The 27,052-nt window shown below is 44.4% G+C and overlaps 1 protein-coding gene across 1 annotated transcript in view; it reads right to left on the reverse strand.

Moving 5' to 3' along the window:
* Positions 1-27,052, reverse strand: part of ST3GAL1 (ST3 beta-galactoside alpha-2,3-sialyltransferase 1) — a 77,793-nt gene that overhangs the window by 23,126 nt on the left and 27,615 nt on the right. The window contains exon 2 of the mRNA XM_086741300.1: positions 2,481-3,319. Within this exon, the coding sequence (XP_086597426.1) occupies positions 2,481-2,792 (312 nt within the window). The 5' untranslated portion in view covers positions 2,793-3,319. The remainder of the gene's footprint in view (positions 1-2,480; positions 3,320-27,052) is intronic.

Here is a 27,052-nt window from a genome sequence, read left to right on the forward strand (position 1 = left end):
ATAGGGTTAGACAGCCCTGACAATTAATGGACAATTTTATTTGGGCTGAGAGGGGAAGAAAAAGAAGACTTCGGTCTGTCCTGAAAGTCCCTAGTTGTTAATTTATGTGAAAACGAAACAACCCTCCCCCCCGCCCCCAATCTATTTCAGGTTGAGCTGAAGTGAGATACTTGTGTGGGTTTTTTTTTTTTCAGTTTCACTACAAGGAGAATCAGAAATTCAGACTTCTGTACTGAAAATTCCAAGCTTTTTCTTCCTTTTTAATTTTTTTTTTTTTTTTTTAAAGAGAATGCATTGAAATCTTATGCTTAAATCAGAGTGGGGTCTGAGTGCAGAATGCAGTGCAGCTTCACTGCCTGTCCTCATAGAAGCTCCTCCTGTGAACACAGGCTGAGAGTTGGGGCTGTTCAGCCTGGAGAAGAGGAGGCTCTGGGGAGACCTTAGAGCAGCCTTCCAGTACCTAAAGGGGGCCTACAGGAAAGATGGGGAGAAACTCTTCAGCGGGGCCTGTTGTGACAGTATGAGGGGAAATGGTTTTAAAACAGAGAGAGGTAGATTCAGATTAGATATTAGGAAAAAAAAATTACAGTAAGGGTGGTGGAACACTGGAACAGGTTGCCCAGAGAGGTGGTGGATGCCCCATCCCTGGAAACATTCAAGGCCAGGTTGGATGAGGCTCTGAGCAACCTGATCTGGTCGGGGATGTCCCTGCTCCATGCAGAGGGGTTGGACTAGATGACCTTTAAAGGTCCCTTCCAACCCGAACTATTCTATGATTATATCATTCTATGATTCACTTCAGAGTGATTTGCAAGCCCTTCAGGGCAGAGACTCCTTAGTAGAGGCACCATGCCCATGCTGCTGTGTCTCGCAGGACTGCTCAGCCTGAGTGCTGCCCCAACACCGATGGCAGGATTCAGGACCGATCACCTCTCCCTCTTCCCGGCACCTCCTCGAGGTGCTGAGTGCTCCCAGTTTCTGTTTTTAAAGGCAATTGGGAAGCACTTCACAACCAGCCTCAACACTCATAGTGTCCATGAACAACCTCATCTTCTCACCTACTGGGCTCAATTTGGGGTATTACCCCTCCTCCAATAACTGCCAGTTGTTAGATCAGCTCAGCTCCCTGATGAAACCTCACCCCAGGCAAGGGGAACTGGGACCTGAGCTTGCCATCTTCCCTTTTTATGGCTCCAGCAAAGCCTAGGTAGGAAATGTGGGGACCAGAAGGGAAAGTATCTAGGGGCTGCTAGAAAAAAATACAAGCGATGGGAAATCTGAGCCATGGCCAAGGGGCACATGAAAGGATGCAACGCCTGGAGTATGTGAGACATAGCAAAAAGGAGGGTTTTATCATTAAATGAGGGCACTGTTTATGCAACAGTTAAAGGCACTGGAGTTCAGTGGCATCTCTTTTTCACCAGTAAATGCAACAGTTGGTGGAGTGAGAAGTCATAAAACAGACACAGCTTCATTCCCACAGCACTTGACACCTCCAAAACTGAAATGCCTCAATTGCGAAAGTGGGTGCCTGCCGGAGGGGCCTCCCCAGGGCACCAGGAAAGGGCTGAAAACCCCAAACTCAGCACCAAGGGTTGTGCTCGCCACAGGACACTGAGTTGCAGGCTGCTGTGTGTTCAAAGAAAGGCACAGGGAGTCTATTTTTTTCTGAAGAGGAGGAAAGCAAGTCATAGTGAAACTGCGATTTGGCTGGGGTTGCTGCAGTCAGAACCTGCACTTTAGCAGCTCAGCAGCAGCCCATGAGCAATTCATTCAATCAATGTCTTGTTTCAGAAGAATATAAAAGGGGTTTTAATTAGGCAAAACATCAGGATACACCTTCATCCCCTCTGTGCTTTTCGAACAAGGTATCCACTAGCTTTCCTGAAGCTTGGATCAGGCTGGTTGGACCACCTTGTTCAAGGAGGGGCTGCTCCTTCCCGGTGACCCGTGGCCGCTCATGCACTTTACAGATCTGCTTTACATCACCAGCCACAACGGAAACTGTTCTCATACACATGGGGTGAATAATTTTTCATTTAATTCTCCTAATTATTTACATGTCTTACGGTAGGGAGAGCCTCAGGGGAATTATGCACTTCACAACAAATTTGCTTTGCTACCTGGATGGACAGATAAAGCCCTTTTTACCATCTGAAGTGAAACAACACGGCTTATGAAGTCTACTCTTCTGAAAAGAAGGGAGAAAAAAGGCAATATTAACATTTGCAAATTCTGGATTCGCTGCCTAACTCTGCCGCGGACTTTTCTAGCTCAGAGCAAGCAAACATGCACTCCGAGCCCCTGCGAGCTAAACAGCAGCACAAACGCCCACCTTCTTCCACCTCTGCCTGCCTTGTCAGCTAAGACGGCAAATACTTTCAGCAGGCACCGTCTCTCGCTATCTGCTCGGCATTGCTCGAAGCCTGACACTGCCACCGTTGCGCGAACACTGGGCTGTGTCCACACCTCCCACTTACCAGCCACCACCTGTAGCTGTCTTCTGGGATCAAGGCATTTTGTGAGGTCAGAAAAGGTTGCATAGTTGAATTAAATCTCTGATCGAACCAGAGGGAATGTCCCAGCTCAGAAATGCAGGTGCGACAGCTGCATGGTCTCCTGGGGTACTTGAAGAGTTTTTCGACTTGCTCTGAAAACTGCATGACGAGATGTCTCAGGTCCCAGGTGGTCGTGGTCACCTGGTGCGTGTAGTTCAGCAGAAACGACGTTGCCGTGATGAGCAAAAAGGCGAAGGTAAACACTTTCACGTTTCTCCTCCTTACAACGACCATCTTTCCTGCTTGGGTTCTGCTGTCGCTGCTGACCAAGTACAATGTAGAATCCAACGTAAGGCAGAAAAGAAAGGATGCTGCAGGTGCCTGCCAATTTCCGCCACAGGCTTAGGCTGAACACACTGAATCCACTACTTCCATGTGTAAGGGAAGAAGCTTCGTTTCCTCCAAATAGGCTTGAAAAAGGCAAAGCTGGGTATTTCCTTTCACCTTCTCACAGTGCTTCCAAATCTCTTCCACCTCTCCAAAACCTGCTGCTAACCTCTCCCGATTGAGGGTTCAATGACGATGGACCCTTGTCCTTCCACGTACCAGAAGATATAGAGTGGAGCAATATCAGCATTAAAATTTAGATTTTCTGTGTGGGAGCAAGCCATAAATTAAAACAAGCAAACTGTAGAAAAAAGAGGGTGGTTATTTTTTTTCTGGGAAGTTAGTTCACGAAGGATCAGATCATCCGGGGATGTACGCTACTGCAGAGAGACGTGCTTTGATGTCCATTTAAGCCATGGAGAGCAGTTTGCAGCCTGGAGACACACACACAGAGAAAAAAAAAAAGAAAGAAAAATTATTGTCAGAAAGTTTTTTGCATTCCTCCCAACCTAATTTCTCTGCTTTTCTCTGCCTGTTCTAAAACTTCTGATCAGCTCAGAGCCCTCGACACAGCAGCACCAGCTGCAATTTCTGCTGCTATACTTGCATACTGCGAAGTTTCAGGGTGAAATTTCCGAAAGGGCAGAGCATCGACCTGCGGACGCCGAGTCCCTTTGTACTGAATCAGCCTCAGCGCTCCAGCCTTATTTAAGTTACAGTCTGTAGCCGTTGGAACGGCAATGACTCACCTCCTTCTCTTAGGCTGACCTTGATAGCCACCAGACAGGCAGGAAAGTACTCATAACTCAAAGCAGCTGAACAAAAAGCACCCGGCAAAGGAGGGAGGAGCAGGACAGGGAGGAAGAGGAATCAGTTCCTTTCTCTTCCTCCTTCCAACTGCCTTAATTTCTTAAGGATAGGGCTCGACTCGTGATTCAGAGAAAGCCAAGCAAGAACAGCTCATACATCCTGGGACAGCCGGGGGAAATAAAAGTATAAATGGTCTTTATTTTCCGTGGATTATTATTTTTTCTGCCAAGGAAGGGTAGGTGAGGGCAGCCTGTGATCTCAGAGAGTTCCTGTGAGACCCCGAGCCAAGCGGAGAGGCAAGGAGCTGCTTTGTCTCCGCGAGTCTGGGGATAGAGGGACCTGGAGCTGCTCCCCTCCTGGTGTCCTGGTAGCAGTGATGCAAACAAGTTTTTAAAAGGCAAAAAATGGATCCTTTCCTCCCACGATGTCATTGTTTTGTGTGAAGAAAAACATGCTGTGGTTTTTAAAACTTCTGATGTTTGCAAAAAGCCCCAAAAGTGCCATTGCTTAAATAACACTCTTTTGATTTAAAAAAAAAAAAAAAGAAGAAGAAAAAAATCAGAGACGCAACTGTGCCAGAATATGTGTAATTTATGAACAAGCAGAAGCCCAGCAAGAGAAGTCTCATTCACTGCTCAGCTGCAGGCTTCAGGCCAGCAAACAAAGAGCAAAACTGCAACTGTTGCCTGTGAAAAACCCTCATTTTAACCCATTCTGTGTGCCCCACTGATGCAGGATCCCCCTCATTTCGTCACCCAAATGCGATGCTCATGCAGACACAGGGGAAGTGCATCTGGTGGCCACGGGCCTGGGCTGGGCGCAGCATCCCTGGCTTTGCTGCTGATTTTCCTCCTGAGGATTCGCAAGGAGCTGCCCAAGGCTGAACCACCTTTCCAAGGGGTTTGACATGGTGTTGTGGAGACAGCACAGGCCTGTTTTTTTAGAGGCGGCGTGTGACTATTTAACGAGTCCTGTAAAGCCAAATCCAAAAGCTGGAGCCTCAGGCTGTGGTCTTAAGCCCTTGCTCTGCTCCAGGTTTCCCATCTGCAGCACGTGATGGGTAGCGTGTGGCGTTCAATTAGCTGCTGTTTGCCAAATGCCTCCAGATTTATTTTAAGTCTGGCCCCTACAAATGCATTTACAAGAGCTCAAGGGCTGACAAGTGGGTCAGGCTGGATAACAAAAAGCTTTATTAACCCCGGCTGCTCGGGCTCGCCTGCACCAGTAAATCAAACAGCACCAGGGAACAACCCTGCGCTCGCTTTAACTTTTTAGAAGGAAGTTTTGGGGCTAACCAGAAGCCTTACAAACTATTCCCGGGTACAATTTGGGAATCACAACCCAAAAGGCGGTGGAGGTGCTGCCATTGCGCCTTGGAGAGTTAGAGAGGGAGCTTAAAACCATGGCCCCATGCACGGCCCAGTCCGTGCCAGCTGGTCTCTGTGCCAAAGAGCAGCCCCAAACACATTTGCTTTACCAGCCTGGATGCAGTTGTTAGTATAAACAAAAACACAGCCTCTAAACCCCCTCTAAAATATGCCAGATCCCAGAAGCAGATTGATTCTCCATTTATGGAGCAGATAATTCCAGCGTTGCAATGCTGGTGGGTCAAACCCCTACTGCTGTTAACGCTTGGCCAATTCAGTATTTGTAAACACAGCTCCTGTTCTCCTATTATTTTTTTAAGTGGAGGAGGAAGGAGGATTATCCAGCCTTTCTTGGAAAAGCCTATAAAATTGAGTATTGTTCATAAAAGAAGCAATACTGGCTTCCAAAACAAATATCCATTTAATCAGATTTTTTTTTTTTTTTTGTAACTGAGCTAAGGTTAAACTTATATTTAGAATTTGGGAAAAAAAAAACCAAAACAAACAACAAAACCAGCGTTTATGCAGTGGACTGCAGTGTCTCCAAACTCCTAATCATCCCATCTTTTATAGCACGTGATGGGAAAGTGAGAAACCAGAAGAACTCCCATGGACTTTTTCCAGTGTGGAAATATACACCGGATGTTCTATTTTAATTCTCACTACTTACAGTTTCCTATGAATGCTCATGTTTCTTATAGATACTCATGAGAGAAAAAAAAAATACATATATAACCTGACAGAAAGGTTCTGGGGACTATAAATGTGATTTAGGGCTTAAGGAAAAGGAAGGCTGAAAGGAATGGAAAATGCTTTCATCGAGCTCACTATGACTTGGACTGGGATCATTTTTTTTCCTTTGATAAAACACAGGTTAGATTCGACGCAGACATCAGTACCTTCACACTCCCCAGAATCTTGTACCACATCTCAGACCCTCCCAGCATCTCCCTCCGCTCGTATATATTCATAAATCTTCGCAAAAGGGTTTCCATGGGATTTGCTGAGGTGCTGGGAAGCTGGAAGGGCAGGGATGATGCCAAAGCAGCACCCAGGGTGGGAAACCAGGCAGGGCTGCCAGCCTTAACTGCTGGGAATGTTTTACCACCTGATACTCCTTGCGATAGTTCATTTAAGCCATTACAAGTAAGTAGTGTGATACCAGCCATGGTCCTTATCAACATGCCTTGGTGTGACCTTGGCATTACAACATCTGTGAATGGGCTGTTTTGGCCTTAGACCCAGAAACAATTTCTGGGGACTTCGGGTATGGATATTTAAATTACGTGCCCAGCTACGGTCCCTGGAGAGTTAAACAGAGTTTACGCTGTGGGCAGCTCTCCCAGCTCAGCTCATGCAAGCAGCAGGTTAAGCTACCTTAAGTGATTGGGTGCTTAAGGTCTTATGTGTGATCTGGATTTCTCTTGCTACCTTCCCACTTCCCCCCCTTTCCTACACATACCCTTGTCCCTGTGTGTGACACCCCTGCACATGCCAGGATAACTTATATTTATGCTGCCAACTGCCGATACCCAGTGACATGCAACACAGGGAAAAGGCGAAATGGCGTGTCCCGGGCAAGAACAGAGAGGGGCAGGTTCAGAAGAATGGGCAGGCTCCTCCAAGCTCTGTCCTAAGCATAGGAGTGGGTCTAGTGTAATTAAACGGTTATAAAGGAGGGCAGAGTTTAGTCTTTTGTCTACATTTTATATTATAAAATACAATAAGATCAATCCATTGCAATTATTTTGTCTTCATTGTCTTCTCATGTTTTAGAATAAAGGAACAGAAAGAGCTTTCTTGCTTTCTTTCTTTCTTTTTTTTTTTTTTTTTTTTTTTTTCCCCAGGGTAGATCTTTTTCATATTGTAAGCCCAGAATCTGAAGAATGTCCCTGGTCCCTTGCCAGTTTGGCAATTAGCAGACAAGGATAAAAACACATCAGTTCAATGGACTAATATAAAGCAATTCTTAACACCTTCAGAAAATTTTTTACAAATCCACCTACAAAATGCAATGTATTCTCACTGCACTTGTTATGTTATGTGATAAAAGCCCATCTGCACACCCACAAAGGAGCACAGAGAGATGACGACAAGAGGGGCAACCCAAATAATACCCTGCCCTGAAGGCTCTGAGGCCCATCCCACAAGCCATCAGCCCATCAAAGGCCCAACTGCACAAGCCCAGAGGAGCACACTAAGGCAGGTTGGAACCTGAAATAAGGACTTCAAAGAGCAGACACCCTGATTTCATCCCTCCCAGGGCTGCCCCAGGACAGTGTCAGCCCCAAGCATGAAACTCATCCAGATAAATCAACACCAGAGCACCTTTGGGACTGAGATGAGTTGCTGCATGGGGGCATGGGACACGTTATGGGGTGCAGGGGAAGAGCATTTAGGGATTACACAAGATCTGTGTGATTAACCAGCCAATATTTGCAGAATGCTTCGTTTCTTGTTTTTTTTTTTTTAAAGATGGGTCTTAAACAAAAGGCATGTAGAAAACAATAATGAAAAAAACACTGAGAAAAAAATCACTGCACTTCTTCTCATCCCCTGAGCTGTAAATGTCCCACTATGGTAGAATTTGACCCCTTTTTGATGCCTATCTTGCTAGCAAAGAAGTACTTAATACCAGCACCACTCTGAGGAGATCTTTGTTAGCTCATGTTAGATGCCGACAGTTCAGGATCCAGCTTTTCCTTCTGGTCCGTAACTCCCATTAAAACTCTGGTGTGAAATGCACTTCTCCAGTTTGATGTCATCAGCATTTTCCAGACACAGAGTGTCAGGCAGAACAGCACAAAAGCAACAGGGAACAGCATCCTTGTACAGAGATATTTCCAGCTCTCCACTCACTGCTTGAACAGTTCAAAGGTCCTGAAGTCCTTTAGATTCAAAACCCACATACCCACCTGCCACAGCAGAAGATGGAGAAGGACAACGTGACCTGCTGCAGCTCTCTCATGACTGATGGTGGCCATTGTACAACCCTTCTACAACTCAGAGGATTTTACAGCTGGAAACTGTATACTTCAAGGAGTAGAGAATTGAATTGAATTGCTGCAATTCAATTGAATTGCTGCAATTCAACTTCAAGAGACTGTGCTGTGCTAGAAAGGTCTCAGCAGCAGAACTGCATGTGCCCATTTTCAAAAGCACCGCTCCCCCTTGCAAAAGCTCCAAAGATGAATTAGTTTCCCAGCTAAGCCACCGACAGCTATATTATTATAAAGCCTTTTGGCAACACAAACAGTATCTCCTCAAGCATCCTTCCTGCTGTTTTGGGACTTTCTTCCCATCCGCACTCCTCATGAGTAACTACTTGAGCAACCCTCGGTCTCAAAGCCCTGGCCTCGGAGAGGATGGAAGGTTAAATCTTGCTTTACTGCACCCACAAAGGCCCAGAGCAGTCCTGAAAGATGTCATCCCAGGGCAGTAAAAAGCCTGTACCTGGAAAAACGCACATAAATTTCCACCTCAGGTCTGTGCTTAGGCCTGGAGAGGAACAACGGAGGAGACTGTTTCACTCCAAACCACAGGCTTGTCTGCCCTGCCCTGGCTCATCGCTGGCTGCCTTCCACTGCCCAGAGCTGGCTGACATTTAGAAAGAAACACTTCACTGGTCTGACACCTTGCCAGAGACCTCTGAGCATGAGGCTTTTGCTACGTGAGATAGATTGTGCAATTATGAGACAGCCTGGCAGCCCATCGGAGTTAAACACAGGGCAGGAACCTGAATGTCCCTTAACCAGATGATACTGGGAGCCCATGCAAGACCTCTAGTCCATCTCCAGGATATCAGTCTCAGCAGGTATTGAAGGCCACACGAGGGCTGGAGACATGAGAGGATGCTGCGTGTGCCCCAGCACAGCCACTGCGACTTCAGCCTGTTCGTGGTGTGACTTCCCACCTGCCACTGGCCCCACGGTGCTGGCAGGCAAAGGTGAGCCCCGTCCTTCTCAGACACCAAAAGCCACCACAGGATACAATTCTGGAAAAGCACCATCTGCTACATGACTTCCCCCTTTCCCATCCATAAGTTAATTAAAATTAGATTGTGTTTTGTTTCTCAGAGCTAAGTGGCTCCTCTCTCCTGTCAATCTTTACATCCTCAGAGGGATGACATAGGTGTACCCACAGCCACGGAAAAGCAGCCTCAAGTCCCACCTACCATTTCATCAGAGAGAAAATGATCTGTAACTCTTCTGCCCCATCCCTGGCAACACTCTGAAGCATAAATCTATTTGACTGCCACTGTCAACAGGGTTGCAGCATTGAAGTTGGGCAAGCTGGTTGGCATACCACTCTCAGATTTATTAAAGAGCTCACCCCATGCAACTCCAACTAATCATATCAACACTGCCTAGAAAACAAAACCATTCAGGAACATTAAGCCACGAGAAAAAGTAGGTTTAGACAAATTTGAAGGCAGTAACTCCTCTATGCTTCTTGAATTTGAAGCCCGCTATTGGACAGTGTTTCATCCATCACAGTGAACAGAAGAAAAACTGGAGGTGGTTTATGGAGCAAAACTGCATGGCATTTTAGGTGCCAGTGATCTGAAAAAAAAATCATTACATGTCTTATCAGTGAGCGGGTTTGCTGGCAGGCTCGGGCTGGCCAAGTAGAGAGGAGATCTCCCTGATGCCCTAACACAGCCTGCCCTGCCTACGTGCATAACAGGTCTGTGCAGTCAGGGTAAGCAAACAGCTTTTTGTGCAAGACGTGTATAAGATTAACAGAAACTTAGGTGGGGGAGTTGTATTCTGTTGCCTCAAAATAAATCTTTATCTTGGCAGACTTCGTCCAGTATGTTGCTAAGCGTTCTAGAAATGAAAACTCCCTCTTGATGCTTGAGCAAAGGGCTGGAGGTTCTGGCTTGGATAGGGTCATGAGCCTGCCCGTACCCTTGGACGCTGAGAGCTGCCATCCCTGCCTCCTCCCATCAGGGTGAAGATGTTTTGTCCTCCAACACTGCAGAGGGGTTTGCAGCAGCAAAAGCTTCCTCCTCCCTCACATACCAAAAGCTGATTCCTGCAAGTAGTGTTTGGCCTGGAGAAATTTTAAAGTTAATATCCAGGATTAATTGCGCTGTCCTCCACGGGCTACAGTTCCTACTCACACCTTCAGGCCAAGTGGGAATTTTTGCTTTGAATAGGACTGGAAGTGCCATGAAAGGCAGTCTAGCTCCAAAGTCTTTGCCCTTGCTTGTCCACCATCTCTATGCAAGAAGACAGGAGCTGAGCACGGAGAAGGGTGGATGCTCCAACCACCCCTCCTGAAGGGCTACAGGACCACATCTCCCCACTCCTGGGGACCCACTGCAGCCAGAAATGGGTCTGAAACAAGGTTTTACTCCTACCAACAGAGCTTGCATCATACTCTAAATGAAGAATCACTCGGAAACGTTACAACCTGGGCTAAAGTTTTAACTCTCTTGGATGATCCCAAAGCTCTCCTTGATGAATCATCCAGATGGAGATCAGTGAAAAGTGGTGACCCTCAGGAGTCCATGTTGGGACCACTACTGCTTAATATCTTCATCAACAACATAGACAGTGGGATCGAGTGCACCCTTAGCAAGTTATAGAATCATAGAATCATAGAATAGTTAGAGTTGGAAGGGACCTTCAACGGTCATCTAGTCCAACCCCCCTGCAAGAAGCAGGGACATCCCTGACTAGATCAGGTTGCTCAGAGCCTCATCCAGCCTGGCCTTGAACGATTCCAGGGATGGGGCATCCACCACCTCTCTGGGCAACCTGTTCCAGTGCTCTACAACTCTCATTGTAAAAAATTTTTTTCTAATATCTAATCTAAACCTACCTCCTTCTAATTTAAACCCATTACCCCTTATTCTATCACAACAGGCCCTACTGAACAGCTTCTCCCCATCTTTCCTGTAGGCCCCCTTGAGGTATTGGAAGACCGCTATCAGGTCTCCCCGGAGCCTCCTCTTCTCCAGGCTGAACAGCCCCAACTCTCTCAGCCTGTCCTCATAGGAGAGGTGCTCCAGCCCTCTGATCATCTTTGTGGCCCTCCTCTGGACCCTTTCCAACTGGTCCATGTCCTTCTTGTGTTTGCAGAAAAGTTTGCAGAAAACACCAAGCTAAGTGGTGTGGTTGACATGCCTGAGGGACAGGATGCCATGCAGAGGGACCTGGACAAGCTCAAGAAGTGGGCCCATGTGAACCTCATCAGGTTCAACAAGGCCAAGTCCTACACTTGGGTTGGGCCAGTTGTCACTATCAATACAGGCTGGGGATGAAGGCATTGAGACCAGCCCTGAGGAGAAGGACTTGAGGGTACTGGTGGATGAAAAGCTGGATGTGAGCTGTCAATGTGTGCTTGCAGCCCAGAAAGCCAACCGTATCCTGGGCTGCATCAAAAGAAGTGTGGCCAGCAGGTTGGGCGTGGTGATTCTGCCCCTCGTTTTCTTTCATATATTCCAAATCCCCTTCCCTACAGACACAGTAAAGTTTTAAATAGCAAATATATCACTATAAGCTCTTTAAAAATATTATTTTACTTCGTTATCCTGCAGTTTGCAATGCCAGACAGACACATAGGTTTAGCCTGCTGGACTATGAGAGCTTTTCTGTGGTGGGCCAATATCTACCGACGGGTTGGGATGGGACTTTTTGTGTTGTCTTTATCTAGGCCAGCACACTGAGAGCCAAAAGCTGAGGCAATGAAAACGATAACTCTACGGTGAAAATCCTACAGTAAAATTCCCTCACTCACTAAAATCCATTCACTTTATCTCCGCGAGTTACTCTGCTTTGAAGAGTTCTTTAAAAACATCCAAGTAGACAACTGTATACATAAAAAATGCTGTTTGATTCCTGTTGACAACTTTTGATGGTAAAGAGTCCATGGTGGACAGAATGCCCTTGTACTCTCAAATCCTTCCCGTGCTATTAGGTGATTTGTAGGCTGAGATCAAAGCTCTGCAACCCTTTGCTTGTGAAAAAGGAGCTGTCAAGAGGATTTCCAGGGCATCCATATGTGTTTGCACCTAGCATAATTCTTTAATGGTTCATGGTAGGACAACCATAGAGCTGGAAAGGAGTTTTTCAAGCACAGTTTGTTTTTATTCCTTTTTATTCTTTTTTTTTTTAATTCCTCTTTATTCTTCTTTTTTTTTTTTTTGGATCAGTTTGTCAAAATTCAGTCTTTCTGTGAATAAAATTATTTTCCATCTTGATTTTCTGTTTCAAGAAACTTTCAAAGTAGAAGGATCTTTGACATTTTAAATGAAAAATTCTAGTTTTCATTTTGCAAAAAAACCCTTTTCTACAAAATGTGTAATTTATGGTAATTAAAGGAAAGCAAAACATTTAGAAGTTCAAAATGTAAAAAAGGAGCTCTGCTTTTACTCTTGCTAAAAGAAGGGTGAAAAAAATTAGCACCTCTTCTTTTTGGTTTTACTTCATATAGGGCTGACTATGTATTTTTTTTAAGGTCTTGCTAATTACCCCGAGACAGTGAGAACACTACTTTCAGGTAATCCAAATACAGAAAGACAAATTAACAGTGGCAACAGCAGTAGCAGAAATAGAGGCAAGCTAAAGGTATTGTAGAAGCAAATGCCTGTACATGCATTAGTTTCAGTTTTATAGGATTACAGGTGAGGATATAGGATTATTACAGATTATAGGACACTCTAAACTAAAGGTGGAACTCAATCGCATTGGCAGTAGGTGTTTTGCTAGCCTGTCAATGAGTATTCAGCTCAAAAATATTCATCAACCTATTTCTTTGTTAAAACTGTAGGGAAACATATGTGACTATAAATACAGTTGTTGACATGGAACAGACTTCAAAAAATATTTTTTACAAATATTTTTTCAATATTTACAAATATTTTTTCAAATAATATTTTTTACAATGAGAGTTGTAGAACAATGGAACAGGTTGCCCAGAAAGGTGGTAGATGTCCAGTCCCTGGAAACATTCAAGGCCAGGTTGTACAGGGCTCTGAGCGACCTGATCTAGTTGGAGATGTCCCTGCTGCTTGCAGGGGTGTTGGACTGGATGGCCTTTGAAGGTCCCTTCCAACCCTAACCATTCTGTGATTCTACGAATATGTTGTGAGGAATCTTGGTTTCTGAAGTTAGGAGAGTGATTAACACACTGCAGGGACCCTCATGGCATTACAATTCTAAATGTAGAGAAAGATTAGATGATAACGATAATATTGGTGGTATTGTCAATAATCCCCCAAATCTAGGAAACATGTTTCCAGGCCCAAGAGAACATCTCTGACTCTCTTCGCTGGTATTCCTGCCTTGAAGAAATACTAAGCAGCTGTTGGCACTGTGAGGTTGTTAACTCGTGTTCACATTGATGGGCTCCTCGTTAAACCATCAGCATTTCTCTTCCAGTCGATAACACCAACTGATACGACTCTGCATTAAACATTTATTCATCAGACAGACTGAATTCACTCTGGAGAAGGTTTAGTGACACCACAGGGATTTTATCCTTCATTAACCTGGGATTTACATATAGTCTTTCTGGTGCTAGGAAGGCATATGTGTCAAGCTGTCCACAATTAAATTCAGAGGTGTTTTAGCATCTCATTCAGAGGTGTTTTAGCATCTGTGCCTATTCTGGACCTGGCAGTCAGCGCAAGCTATGACAAGTACAAAATAATACTTTGAGTTTTCCATTTACTGACCACACTTCTGAGAGTTTGGCAGCCACAGAAGTTTATAAGGAGTCATTAAATAATACATTAAAAATATATCACAGATATAAGTAACACATTGGATAACTAACATACTGTGTTACAAGCCAGAATTACAAAGCCATTAGGTAGCTACTTTAATTGACTGATCATTTATACGTCCCTAATAGGAGTACTTCACCTATTTGGATCCAAGCGTGCTCTTGCTCCCAGCCCAGGCATCATCCAGCCTCTGTGCATACGGGGACATTCCCATTCCAACTTTTGCCCTACATCTACAATGGCATTGACAGTCAAGAAAGAAATAAATTATTCAGATTGCCTTTTATCCAAGGTTGTCTTTAATAGCTGACGGATAGAAGTAGCTGCCCAGAGAAGGCAATATCAATATGGTCCTTTGGTGTTCCATCGGTGGAAGTTTTGCTTTGGACTGTGTGGTAGTCTGGGTACAGAAAAACCACAGAATTTCAGTGAAGAAGAAATTTTGTCTTTTTTTCCTGGACTTTTAAAGTGTTTTTAGAGAAACAAAGATTAGCATACATCAGAATGGCACAGAAAAGGCTTCCCATAATCCTGAATATGAAAATATGTCAAGAGCTGCATGCAAAATGGATTTGCATACATCAGAGCTGCACATACAGCCACTCGAGTGGGCATCCTGAAGTGCATTAAAAATGTTAATACTGAATTATGTGGATGCTGATAATTGAATGCTGGAGAAACACACATGGACACGCACAAAACTACGGCATCTTTTCCACCTGCCTTACTTAGATGGTTAAAACATAAAAAGGGAGACTGCTAAGGTAGCCAGTAATTTTTGAATATTTATGGATTTTCTGGTTCAAAGAGAAATTCAAAGTATCACTTATCCATAGAGAAATAATTAGCAAAGGAAGATTCAATTTATTTAGTATGAAAATTTTCAGTTCTAAAATGGCACCATACTATCACTCATCGGTTTTGTAAAAGCAGAAATTTTAACACAAGAAAGTGATGATCCATTCAATATTGGTTTGGTCTCACCCTTTGTAGTGCTGCCAACTACATCCTACGTCAAAATCAAGCCATAGCAGGCCAGATGCTGGAAACATCAGCCTGGATTTACTTTTTTTATTTGTGACAAAGAGTAGAAGAGGGAAGAGCTCTACTCTTGGGCTCTGATTATCAAACCAGGATGGGGAAGCCCCTGTTGCTTACTTTTCTCCAGCAACCATTCCCAACACCTACCCAGTTGGTGATGCACTAGAAAACCAAGAACTTTGTCTCCTACATCAACAAAAGATAATCACCAGTCCTCCACGGGCTGGTTTGGCGCTGGTCAGAAACTTTTGCTTCAGCCTGAGTGACCATAACCGTATCAGCACTACGTCAGGACAAAACCCAAAGAGAAGTAACATCTAAAGCTAAATCTTGTCTTTGGGTTCCAGATCACGTCTTCCATTCGAACATGGAAAACGAGATCCTATATGCATTGCAATATCCTTTCCCCATCTAAAACATCCTGTTGTTTTTGGTGGGACAGGGAGGCTTTTTCTTTCTGTTGTAAGCTTTTGTGCATATTACTACTGCAACGAATGTGGGATCCTGTTCTCACTCCAATGAAAAGTTTCATGATAACTTTTAAAACAAGCTAACAAAAAGGTTACCGCTTGCCCTAGCAATAAAACTCCTGGCCAGTTTTAATGGGCACAGTGTTAAAAACTAACAGTCCCCAATGACCACAGGCAGCAGAGCCCTGGGGCTCTGGGTTTTCTTTTAAATGAGCCACCAATTTGTGTCAAAATGTTTGCTTTGCAAGTGGGACCTACAGGATTTCTATTTGTGTTTTGCCATTATTAAGTAAAGGGAAAAGAAAAGTCATTTCACCTTTAATTAAAACCTCTCAAAGACTTGCCAGGAACTATATACCAAGAAACTCTTGAAAATACGCTGTTCTGCTTGGCTTGGTTTTAAACAGGGCAAGATGAGTTTTTAATCTCTTTTGTTACATCTCTCTTGCTCCAAAAAATGAATGCTGAAAAATAATGACTGCATCCAAAAGGAAGTCATTACATATAGAGCTTAAACGTTCTCAGAGGAGAACAGGCCTATGACTTCTTATGGAGGAGATGGAGCATCGGCTGAAGGGGATCATCGTTCTTAAGCTGCTCTAAGAAGGGACAAGAGTCCTGAGCCCCAGAAGTGTTGTCACACTCAGCTATGAGGGGTTGATCCAGTACATGGTAGTTGTTTTAGCTTGTGTGTTCCCATCCTTAGAAAAAGAAAGGGGATACCAGGGGATCCCATACCTCAACAGAATGCTGGATTGCTCCTAGATGTTTGTTTAAAAGATGAAGTTCCCAGTGACCAGCATCGCTGCTGCAGAGACATTTCCAAACTTGCAGCTGAAGGAAATCATTCTCACTTTACAGCCTCCTGTATTTCTTACTTCTGAATTTCATTGACCTTGCTCTGATTTACGTGCACAGCAGGTCTGGTGCATCGCTGATTCGTATGACAAACAGTAAGGGAAGCGTGGGAGACAGACGGTGACGGGGCTCACTGTGACAGCACATGGCATACGGAAGCAAAATTATCTTGCCTGAGTTTTACAAATACATGCAGTCATTTCTGTTCACGGAGCTAGCAGCCAGAAAGGCAGCCTAGGAGAGGACTGCTTATCCCTCACAGCTACTCAGCGAGGTGTAGCTCCTGGCTGACATCCAAAACTGAGACAGTCTGGCTTTAATTCGGGACATTCGTTCACAGACTCGTAGGAGGCTCAGCTGGGTGAGCTGCTGAAAGGTTTCCTCCAGTGCAAAGGCGGCACCAACCAGTTACACATAACTATTTTAATACAAGTTTGTTCAACTCTTTCTGAAAGCGGCCAGTACAGGAAATTCTCCTCCCTCTCCGAGCACCTTGTTATCAGTACAAGATCATCCCTGGCTCAGAGAAAAGCAAAAAAAGCCCTCCTCCCCAAGCTCTCATTTGAGTCAACAGTCTTAAAGAAAGAAACTGAAACAAGCCCAGCCTTCAGATGAAACACTATGCCGCGAATCTTCCACCCTGAATCAAAACCAAACTCTTTGAGAAGACCACAGAGCATCGCCTTGTAGCATCTGGGAGCATCTACCTGCTGCTGAAGCTGCACCCCAGCTTGTACAGTGATGCAGAGGGGCAAGAATCATGGAATCATGGAGGCTGGAAAAGATGTTTGAGATCATTGAATCCAACCGTAAACCTAACACTGCCAAGTCCACCATTAAACCAAGTCCCTAAGTGCCACATCTACATGTCTTTTAAACACCTCCAGGGATGGTGACTCAACCACTTCCCCGGGTAGCCTGTTCCAGTTCCTAATAATGCTTTTAGTGAATAAAATTTTCCAATATCCAATCTAAACTTCCCCTGGTGCAACTTAGGGCCGCTTCCTCTCATCTTATAACTAGTTACTTGGTAAAAGAGACCAACACCCACCTCGCTACAACCTCCCTTCAGGTAGTTGTAGAGAGCAGTAAGATCTCCCTTGAGCCTCCTTTTCTCCAGACTAAACAACCCCAGAAGAATGTCCCTCTGCTTCCAAATGCAGACAGTCTGGGAAACAGCTTCGGCCTGTGATCCCATCCCTTACTTCCAGGACATGACACTATGCTGGGAACAATAGGATGGTGGTCCTGGGATGCTGCAGGCCAGGTGGCCAAGCGGGGAGGAGCACATAGGCTGAGGAGGCTGCATGCAGCCATAGGCACGTAGTCCATATGGATAGTGGTGGCCATACTGTACCTGAGGGAGACTGATTTTGTTTTCACGCATGTACGAAAATGGCTAAAGTGTTCTTCCCTAACTTTCTTTTGTCCCCATCTTTTTACCCCAATGTAGTGGAAGAAAGAGGAGTAGGTAGGAAGAAAGAGGATTTGTCTGGATTAGCTGGGAGCAGGAAGGGTCTGGGAGGAGGTTGACTGCTCTGCTGACAGGGTTTACAGCTGGAATTAACCCTTATATGGGTCATGCTGCTGTGTGAAAGGAGGGCGGGCAGTACGCAAGGATCTACCCCCTGTCCAAATTTCTGCTTGTTTGAACCAAGTCAACCTCCCACCATGATAAAAACCCTCTACAGCAAGGGCTGAAACAAATGAGAGGGACATCACCCCTCTTCCCCATGGCTCGTATTACAGGTACCCTCTCTAATTCATCCTTTGCAAAGCAGGGCTGGGGCTGCAAAGCATCTATGGGGTGAAACGTGAGCTCAACCTGCTCAACACCAGTAGGATAAAAACAGGATTTACTTTTGAAAAATAGCTTTAGAAAAACCATGAAGGTGAGCTGCACATTTGCTGGCCAGACTCCACAGCATTGTCACAGCAGATGGAGAGAATGAGGAAGTTTTTGCAGCCCCACCAGTGCACTGGGGAGGAATAAAGCCCCTTTACTGCCCAGACGCCCATCAGCAATGTTCCTCTGCATGTAGGTGAGGTTTCTGCGGGCAGTATCTGCCCTAAGCCTAGACAATACGGCTTCGTGAGAGCACACGGGGCCTGTACATGTTCTCCTGTCTCCAGGCTGTGCAGCCCTGATATGTAAAGCCTTTGGCTTGACAGGTGTTGCACATTACTTCAAGTTGGCCAGGCATCTTTAAATGACTGCAGAAATAACAAGCTAATTAGTAAAGGAAAATAGAGCTGTCTTCCTGATGAGCAAGTGAAAAAAAGAAAAACCCTAATAGTCCTAGACAAATAAATAAAAATAAATCCCTGGTAACATCAGGTTTGAAGTGACAAACTCTGGGTGGCATTTGTGGCGGCATGTTGACAAACAAGTAACAGCCAAAACGCTCACAGCTTTCATTTGGGGTATTCCACTTGAGATGTTTGAGGGCTGAATTTCCAGAGATGCTAAGCATCCACCCCTCACTAGTTTCCAGAATTTTAGCCACTCAACACCCCCAAGAAGTCAGATCAGAAACCCTCAGGGCTGCTGTTTCTCAAGAAACACCTAATTTATCCCTCTTTTTAGCAACATCCAGCTTTGGTCTGACAGCATCTCTTCCCATGCTCATACACACACATTGCACACACCCCAGCCGAGACAGGGCTTCGCTACCAGTTTCGAAGCACATTGGAAAGGTGTCGCAAAAAAAGGACTTATCTTCTCTGTTTTCATTTCCCAATCCACCGAGGTTGGTTTGCTATGGGAGGATTAACCTGGAGCCAAACCTTTGGAGGGGGAGGTGGCACATAACAAGCTGGTTGTTCAACCCCCATGACAGATCTTCACCACAAGCCTTTTTTTTTTCTGTAATTCCTCCAAATACCGCCGTGCATAAGGTGTGCTGTCAGCTCTTCTCTACAGATGGAAAAGGGGCAAGCGAGCCTGCGGGCATCCATCTCATTCTCACCCTTACAGAGCTCAGGGCAGAAATCCAACATCCATGCCCAGCTCCCGACTCTGCTCCTGACTCCGCTGCTCCGCAAACCTGCTCCATCCCCTTCCCACTGCTGCTCAGCCTTTTTAAGGTAAATCATTAGGAGTGGGAAGCCGGAGCAGGAACAGAAATATTACTTTGCCCTCTACAGCCCCCTTCACACCTCTGACCCTCAGCTCCTTCAGGGCTGTGTTTCAGCCTGGGTCCTCTGAGCACTTGTTAGGCAGCTGTCCCTGGCAGGGGTAAAAATTAGTTTAAAATGGAGTTGGCTGCTGTTCCCATCATTCTTTGTCAAATCTGATGCTGCTGTTAGCAAACTTTCTGACATAATGGGTCATAGTCGGCCTGAAAAAGAAGCACAAGCCATGCAGGGGCTACTGATAAGGACAATTTACTTTGCAAATGCATGGCTAGCTATCCTAACATCAAAAAGATAGCAGGAGACTCAAACAACAAAAAAATTATTTTAAGGCTTCTTTGGTCCAATTCACATCTTTGTGCATGTGTTTGTGGTGACCCAAGCTGCTTCTCTTTTATGTTAATCATACAGAGAGTGCTGCATCCCATCGGCACTGCCGGCAGTGCACAACCTGCAGTCACAGTGGTCACTCCTCCATCATTAATGATGGGAATTTGGGGATCCCCCAGAGAGGCTGTGTCCCCCACTGCACCTGCTGCACTGGGACGTTAAACCCTATTGCCTCTTCCACAGGCACTCATTTTGTAATGCCTACAGCAGCTCCTTCTGCAGAGCTTTCCCATTCCCACCCACCTTTGCTGACACCAACAGAGCTGCTAATTTGAGTTACTGCCCCTCACGCCCCACACAATAATCCCCATCTATGAACTCTGGAGTTAAGGGGTCATGTGCTGCTTTTTATAACTTTACCATCAACGCAGTTTTTAAGAGCCTTTTCTTCCACTGTTCTGGACAAGATTAGCCACTGCAACATAATTGTGTTGCTATGGCAGTAGTAAGAAAAAAAAGTAATTTATTTTTCTTTAAAAAAAAAAAATCAATAATTGGTATTACTGTGTAAGATATCTCACATTAATTATACATAAATGTTAGAACTACTAAAATAAGAGTGAATTTATGGTAGCAGGCTGCATGCTGCTGCTGAAGCCTGTGTGGCTGCCACGGTACAGATATGAAATATAAAAAGTATTGGGGATTGTAGTTTGCATTTTATTGCCTAGGAAAATGAATGTGTAAATAGCAATAAAATGCACAATTATTTAGCACAAAGCCAAAATACTTGCAGCACTTATAGGCTGATGGATGGCTTGCCTGCCTGCTCTAATTTACCATAAAACAAGGAAGACAAGGACGGAGGAAAATAAACAATGGCTCCTCTCAATATGATTAGCTGAGGGACGCCAGGTGAGAGCAGTCGGTCTCTGAAGAGGGGAACACTGCGCCGCTTCAGCCAGCTTTTGCTTCGGTAATTTAGCCCGGATTGCCGTGCTGCTTGGCAAAGGCAGCATCACGGGCGCTGAGCTGGGAGGCAGGGATTGCTGCTCCCAGGGACTTTTACGTGCCCCATCCTTGGTGCCTCCAGCAAAAGGATGGAGTAGCCGCTCAGGGGGTAAGGAGGGGGTTATTAGGCAGCCCTGTAACAGATTGGTTTCTGGACAAGAAAAAAGCTTGCTGGCACGGAAGTCAGCGGTCAGCTGTCAGGGGCATCACCCGCGACATGATGAGAGGCAGGGAAAGCCTAAAAAAGACTGGGGAAAAAAAAAAGGTAAAAGTCCTTCAATGCCATCTGTTAAAAAGCAAGGAGAGAGAGAGAGGAGGGGAAAAAAAGCATGTGAAACACTTCATGGGATAAAGTGATCTGCAGGCAAGGAGAGCACTACCAGCTGGCTCGCTGGCTGTGATTCAGTGACCTGTGGTGATGCTGCAAAGGAGCTGCTGGGTCCTGGCAACAGGAGCTGAGCTCCAGCCACCATGGTTATCTGCTGCCTCCACCTCCACCTAGGAGACACCATGCTATTGTCACCCACCCTGTTCAAGAGCATTTTGGAATGTGACATGGATACATATTATCAATTCAAGGTTTTTATTTGTTTGATTTCTAGCTATGTATCTCCTTGTAGGCATACAAACCCAAATTTTATATACGGCCTTTCCTTGGGTCGGGGAAGCCATGTCCATCTACTCACATCTGCACAACCCATTTTAGGTCACTGAGGCTGCAGAGACACGAATCTGGTGCTTAAGACGGGTTCCTTATGCAGACAGTGGCGCTCCTGCGAAGGGTCATTAACAGAAGTCACCTAGGGACGATGGAGTGGGTGAACAAAGGTGGAAAAGCTCTCAGGTCAGGATGCGAGCCAGGATGTGCAGCTCTGGTCCAGCACTGGGACGCACACCTTCATCTCACACTTTCAGCTCACACTTGGAATTCAGAAGTTAAATTCCTTCACTGAGCAACAGAGGCGCAGGGGCTCGCTCCCTCTGTTGGCAATGTGGGGAGTGTCGCCTTCTCATTTACTGGGCTCTTAATTTAGACATCAAAATTAAGTGCCTTAAGAGAGGCAGTGTGAATAACCCAGAGTGCAGGGGGAAAGATAAATTAGCTGACAACAAACAGATTTCTTCACTGCTGTACTCATCAGTGTATTTTGAGCCTGCTCCAAGTTCACATAAAGCCAGTTGAGTCTTCCAAATGATTTCCACCAGCCATTTTATACTTCCTTTTAAAAAAAATTCAGAATGAATCTTAAGATTGCTCCTGTTTACAACAGTGCCCATTATGTGCAGGACATCTCCTATATTCAATCAAATAAAGACAAAAAATCACAAAATAACAGTATGAAGATGGGTGCTTTCTATCCAGACCTACTCCACTCACTTCAATGAGAACTTCAGAAGCAGATCCTGCAAGAGTCATCTTACTCTAGAGCTAGAGCAAGGGTCCTGTGAAGGACTCCTGATGCGGCTTGTCAGACCTGGTTCAAAGCACAAAGCCAACAGAAAAGCTCCTAGCAACATGTGCCAGCATCTTTCATCGGTTATCAAGCTGCAATGTAGAATGAAAAGTAGAATGCTAAATACCGAGTTCTACCCTTCCACACACATTTCCCTTTATTAGAGGAAAAAAAAAAAAATCAGTAATCATCAGTATGACTGCCTACTTGGATTTGAAAGCAGATAATAAATAGTACATCCGTCTTTTAGTTATTAACATAACTAAGCTTATTGCATAATATCTGCTTATTTTTGGAAAGCAGCCCTTTCTACCTGTCCCAGCAGCACATTACTGAGTTGGCAAGGCACAGGAGCTTTTGAGTGAATAACAGATTTTCTTCAGATCAAACTCACTTGTCAGAAATTTTGTCTTGAAATTCTGGGTCATCAATTATCCAACTTTTTAAAAGAAAAAGTCCCCTTGACTTAAAAGTCTCCTTGTTATACTCCCCTTGACCAGCTTTGCTGTACCTTCTATTTCATTTGGCCACGTCTGATGCTTGCAGTTTATTTACTTCACAAATGATCACAAAGAAAATTTTGGTAGAGAGGACTCCTCTGCCAGGCCACACACTCAGAGTGCTGAGATGACACATCTCCTCCCCACCTTTCTTTGCTGTTGCTCCAAACCTGGGGTTAGAGTATCAGAAAATGGTCCATGATGGCTGTCATCCTGCATTCTGTGCCAGTTCTGCTCCCTGGAACTGGAGGCTTGATCCTGGACCACGTGGAGCATGAACAGAATATCCCAATTGATTTGGGGCCCCAGGACCTCTTGTCCTTGCACCACTGACAGATCCGCAACAGCTGAGGATGTCTGCAATGTGTTGGTGGCTTCTCTCTGCTGTTTTGTGCTGGCTCTCAATGGCTGGATAAACTGGTGGCACAGTCTGAGCAGCCAGTCCCATTGTGCCTGTCACCCAGTGTTTATATTCCTTAGTTTAAGTCCAATTGCTGGTCTTGGGATGATAATAGATGGGATGATTATAGAACACTGGAACAGGTTGCCCAGAAAGGTGGTGGATGCCCCATCTCTGGAAACGTTCAAGGCCAGGCTGGATGAGGCTCTGAGCAACCTGACCTAGTCAGGGATGTCCCTGCTTCTTGCAGGGGGGTTGGACTAGATGACCTTTGAAGGTCCCTTCCAACCCTAACTATTCTATGATTCTATAAATCAGCATTTAAGAATTTACTCTTGCGTCCATGCAGTACTACCAATCACATCCAATATATATTTATCACTGTACAAAGCATGGTGTTGTGGGGGGACAACACCACCAGCGTGTACCTGAATATGAAAAATTACACAACTTTAGAGTTTAGGGAGTTGTGCTGGATCTGTATCTGTGAGTGGAGTTCTCAAGTTTTTATGAAGATGACAACAAAGCTCCTGCTCTTGGGATGCCTTAGCCCTCTTGTGTTCATAACCCTGGTGGAAAGAAAAGGGCCAAACCCATTAACCTTTCTGACTCTGCTTAGTCTAGTTTTGTCCTAGAAAGGGAGAGTCAACACTGCAGGAATACATTAACTACAAATAAGGCACTAGTTGGCACTTTAAGTGGCTCTAATGTCCCTCCACAAAAGTGCAATATGCTGTCATCATGACAAGCCAGGCACCAGATGCTTTTATTTTTAATTGCACTGAAGAGATACCCATCACAGGCTCTGCCTAAAGGCAAGACTGGTCACAGCCCCTCTCCAGGCAAGTGGCGCTCTGAGATGTCCTCTTCCTGCGCATGGAAAAATGCTTCTAGTACATCAATTCATGGCCTGGGTTCAAATGTCTCTCAGAAGCTCTTTCAGCCACAGCCACAAATATGGTTTCGCTCTTCAAACGCTGCATTGGCAGCAAAATCAAAGCTTTGCCACTGCTCGGCTGTTCCAGTTTGGAAATGAATTTTTTGGCTATGATTTCTCCAGTCAACCTAATTCCCACTAGCCATCAATCGCAACGGTCTGCGCAGATGAAGGCAATAGTCTGAATGCTTTGTCTACAGAGAAGTAACCCCTTCATTTTGGTGCTCTTGTGGGCTTTTCCTCAAAGGTGAATTTCTCAACATGAATCATTTAGATTGAACCGTTCTCTCTCCTGGCTTGCTATTGAACTGTCTAGAAGACAGCATTTAAATGCAGGAAGGCAAAATAATAGTATTGACTGTCCTTTGTCAGGGTTTATTTAATTCTGTAAAGCAAACTGTTTGTGTGAAATGCACTCCTGGTAATAAAATCGTATTGCACATTTGCTTATAGAGGGTCACCAGGGAGAGCAAATGCGCCTGTACTCAGCAATAAATGTTTGATTCCGTGTTGCACAGCAATTATTCAAAATGAGAGGGATCGCTGGATCCAAGACTCTGCCCTTTAGGACTCAGCCTGTCAAGTTGCATTGCTCTGTACTTTTATCCAAGTGGATTTCATCTCCACGCTTTTATTGCTGGGTGATATTCAAGTCTTTAAGTGCAAGTTGCACTGAGCTTGAAAAACAACATTTGACTACCAGAATGCCCTTTCTTTGATAAAAGGAGTATTACTTTTTAATTATTATTATTTATCAATATGCCATAGTATATTAAATATGTAAAATTTAAAAAGCATGGATTGTTTGTTCTGAGAAGACAGGGAAAGACAGAGATTTTGATTCAATCACCCCTAAAATAACTTCTTCCCTAGCTTTAAAAATGCTATAGCTTTCATTATCAAGGGGAAGCTACATCGCTATCGTATATTTATTTTCTGGTTTTTACACATACTTTGGAAATGCATCAGGAATCTGTATTTTTCTGTCCTCTGAAATTAAACAAGGAGTCATTAACATATTTTACACATACATCCCTTTATAGATACTTTCTCAACATTTATTATCTATCTAGCCTTGCATTTGATAGATTTTTACGTATTGCTCAGTGAAGAGAAATATAACAAAATTCCACAGAGCTTAAGCGCATGTAGAGATGTGCGTTGTTTCCTCTTAAAGTAAGAGTTAATCAATGCAGTGCCACCTCAACCCTGACCAGATGATCAGTCAATGCAGCTCTGAGTAATATCTTGGAAAGTCTGAGCCTACAGATAATTACAGACCACTTAATCACAAAATTTAATCAAGATAGTAATTAGGCATTGCATCCTGTTTAATGCACAAGGATGTGACTCTTTCAGCTCCCGCTGCCAGATCGGAACTGAGCACAGGAATGGGGGAAAGAACCAGCGAAGTCAACAGACTATATCCTTGGTGACAGAAGAAAAACTAAACTCAAGCAGCTTCCCAAATCCTTAAGAACTCCAATGCTTTGTGCCAGTCAAAAACCCAGTCCTACAAGATTCTTGCAAAAACCTCTCTCTTCAGAAGACCAACTTATTATTTTTTATTTGACCAGGCTTGAGAGATAAAGCGCAGGGTCCTGGCACAGCAGGGGCTCTACAGATGCTTAGTAAGCGCTTTTTGCTCAGATAAACCTTGCCCTGCAGAACGCACAAGGGTGGAAAGGAAAAGCTCTATTAAGTGAGTTTGTCAAGGTCAAAATGAAGAATATGAATCTGTCAGTCATCTTAGCCACTGTACTACACTGCCTCTGTCGGGTCAGCTTTGTAGGCCTAAGCAAAGAGTTACAAGACTCTGCAGTTAATAAATTTTTTGAAGTACCACATATTTACTGGGAGCTAAGCAAAGTCACTTTCTGGGATAGATGCTATTAAGAGGATTTTTCCATATTTTCCTCTGACTTCAAAGTGCCGCGTGAGTCTCCTTGTTAGAGCCGAATGACATCCACGCCTCACTGAGCTGGAGAAACAGCGGCAGCAGCAATGCATTTGTAAACATGAAAAAGCCCAGAAACACGAAGGCTTTGGAAGAAAGAGTGGAGGGGCATAGAAAATGGACTAGATGACCCTGTAGGTCACTTCCATTTCTAAATTCTACAAATCTTCTGGATTAAAAATAGGATGAAAAGTAGATTATTTTTTTTTTTCCTTTAAACCAGTGCTATGTTCTAGGCTGAGAGGGTCACGAGTCATTAGAAGGTCACAAGTGACTATACACACTGTCTGTGCAGAGAGAACGTGTCTGGGACAGGGTGCTGAACACTGCCTTGTCTTCAGGGCAAGGATGGGCATGTTTTAAAGATCTGTTAGATGGCTTTATTTATATTAAAGATCATGTTAGTCACAGCGGTTGGAAATCAGGTGCCAAGTCACTTGAAACAACATCCGATGTTACTTGTGTGCTGTCTTTTTTTCGTCTACGCATGGTTAGCCGTGAAAGGAAGATGGGCAGAGAAACCCAGGAAAGGTGCACACTTTCCTTGCACGAGTCTCAACCTCTCTCTGCAATGCTGGGACCAGTCTGCACCAGCTGGGGATAGTGGCTAATATTTTAAATTCAAAAAGTAAGGAGCTTCTCATAGGGGCCAGCAGAAAACAAACTCTACAGACTGATGGGGAAATGAAATCCTTTCTTTACACATGAGACTTAAAGAAAAGAAAAAGTAGAGCTGAATTATTATAACATTTCAATCTTCAGAGCTGCTGTTAGCTGCTATGAATCCCTTTTGTAAATTCAGTGTCTTGAGCTGCAAATACTTATCAAGAGTGTTATTATCAGCCATTGTGAGCCGGCGAACAAGAATTCCCACTGTATTTTAATGGCTGCCAGCCATATCCATCAAAAAGGGGACTCTAACAGACATGCAGTTATCATTGTTCAAATTTTAATGAATATATGGCTTTCCTATTCATTATTTAAGTGACATTCAGATGCAGTTTCAGTCAAAGCTGCCTCTTCATAAATGTTATTAGCTACAAATGCGCCTTTAATAAAATATTACACTGTGCAAAAGTAAAGTGTTGTACTGATAATCAAAGGAAAATAAATGAAAGGAACTAAAATCCACAGCGATACATTCTGAACTCCTTATTCAC

The sequence above is a fragment of the Chlamydotis macqueenii genome, chromosome 2 (genome assembly GCF_036417535.1).
Source record: "Chlamydotis macqueenii isolate bChlMac1 chromosome 2, bChlMac1.mat, whole genome shotgun sequence".
NCBI classification, from domain to species: Eukaryota; Metazoa; Chordata; class Aves; order Otidiformes; family Otididae; genus Chlamydotis; species Chlamydotis macqueenii.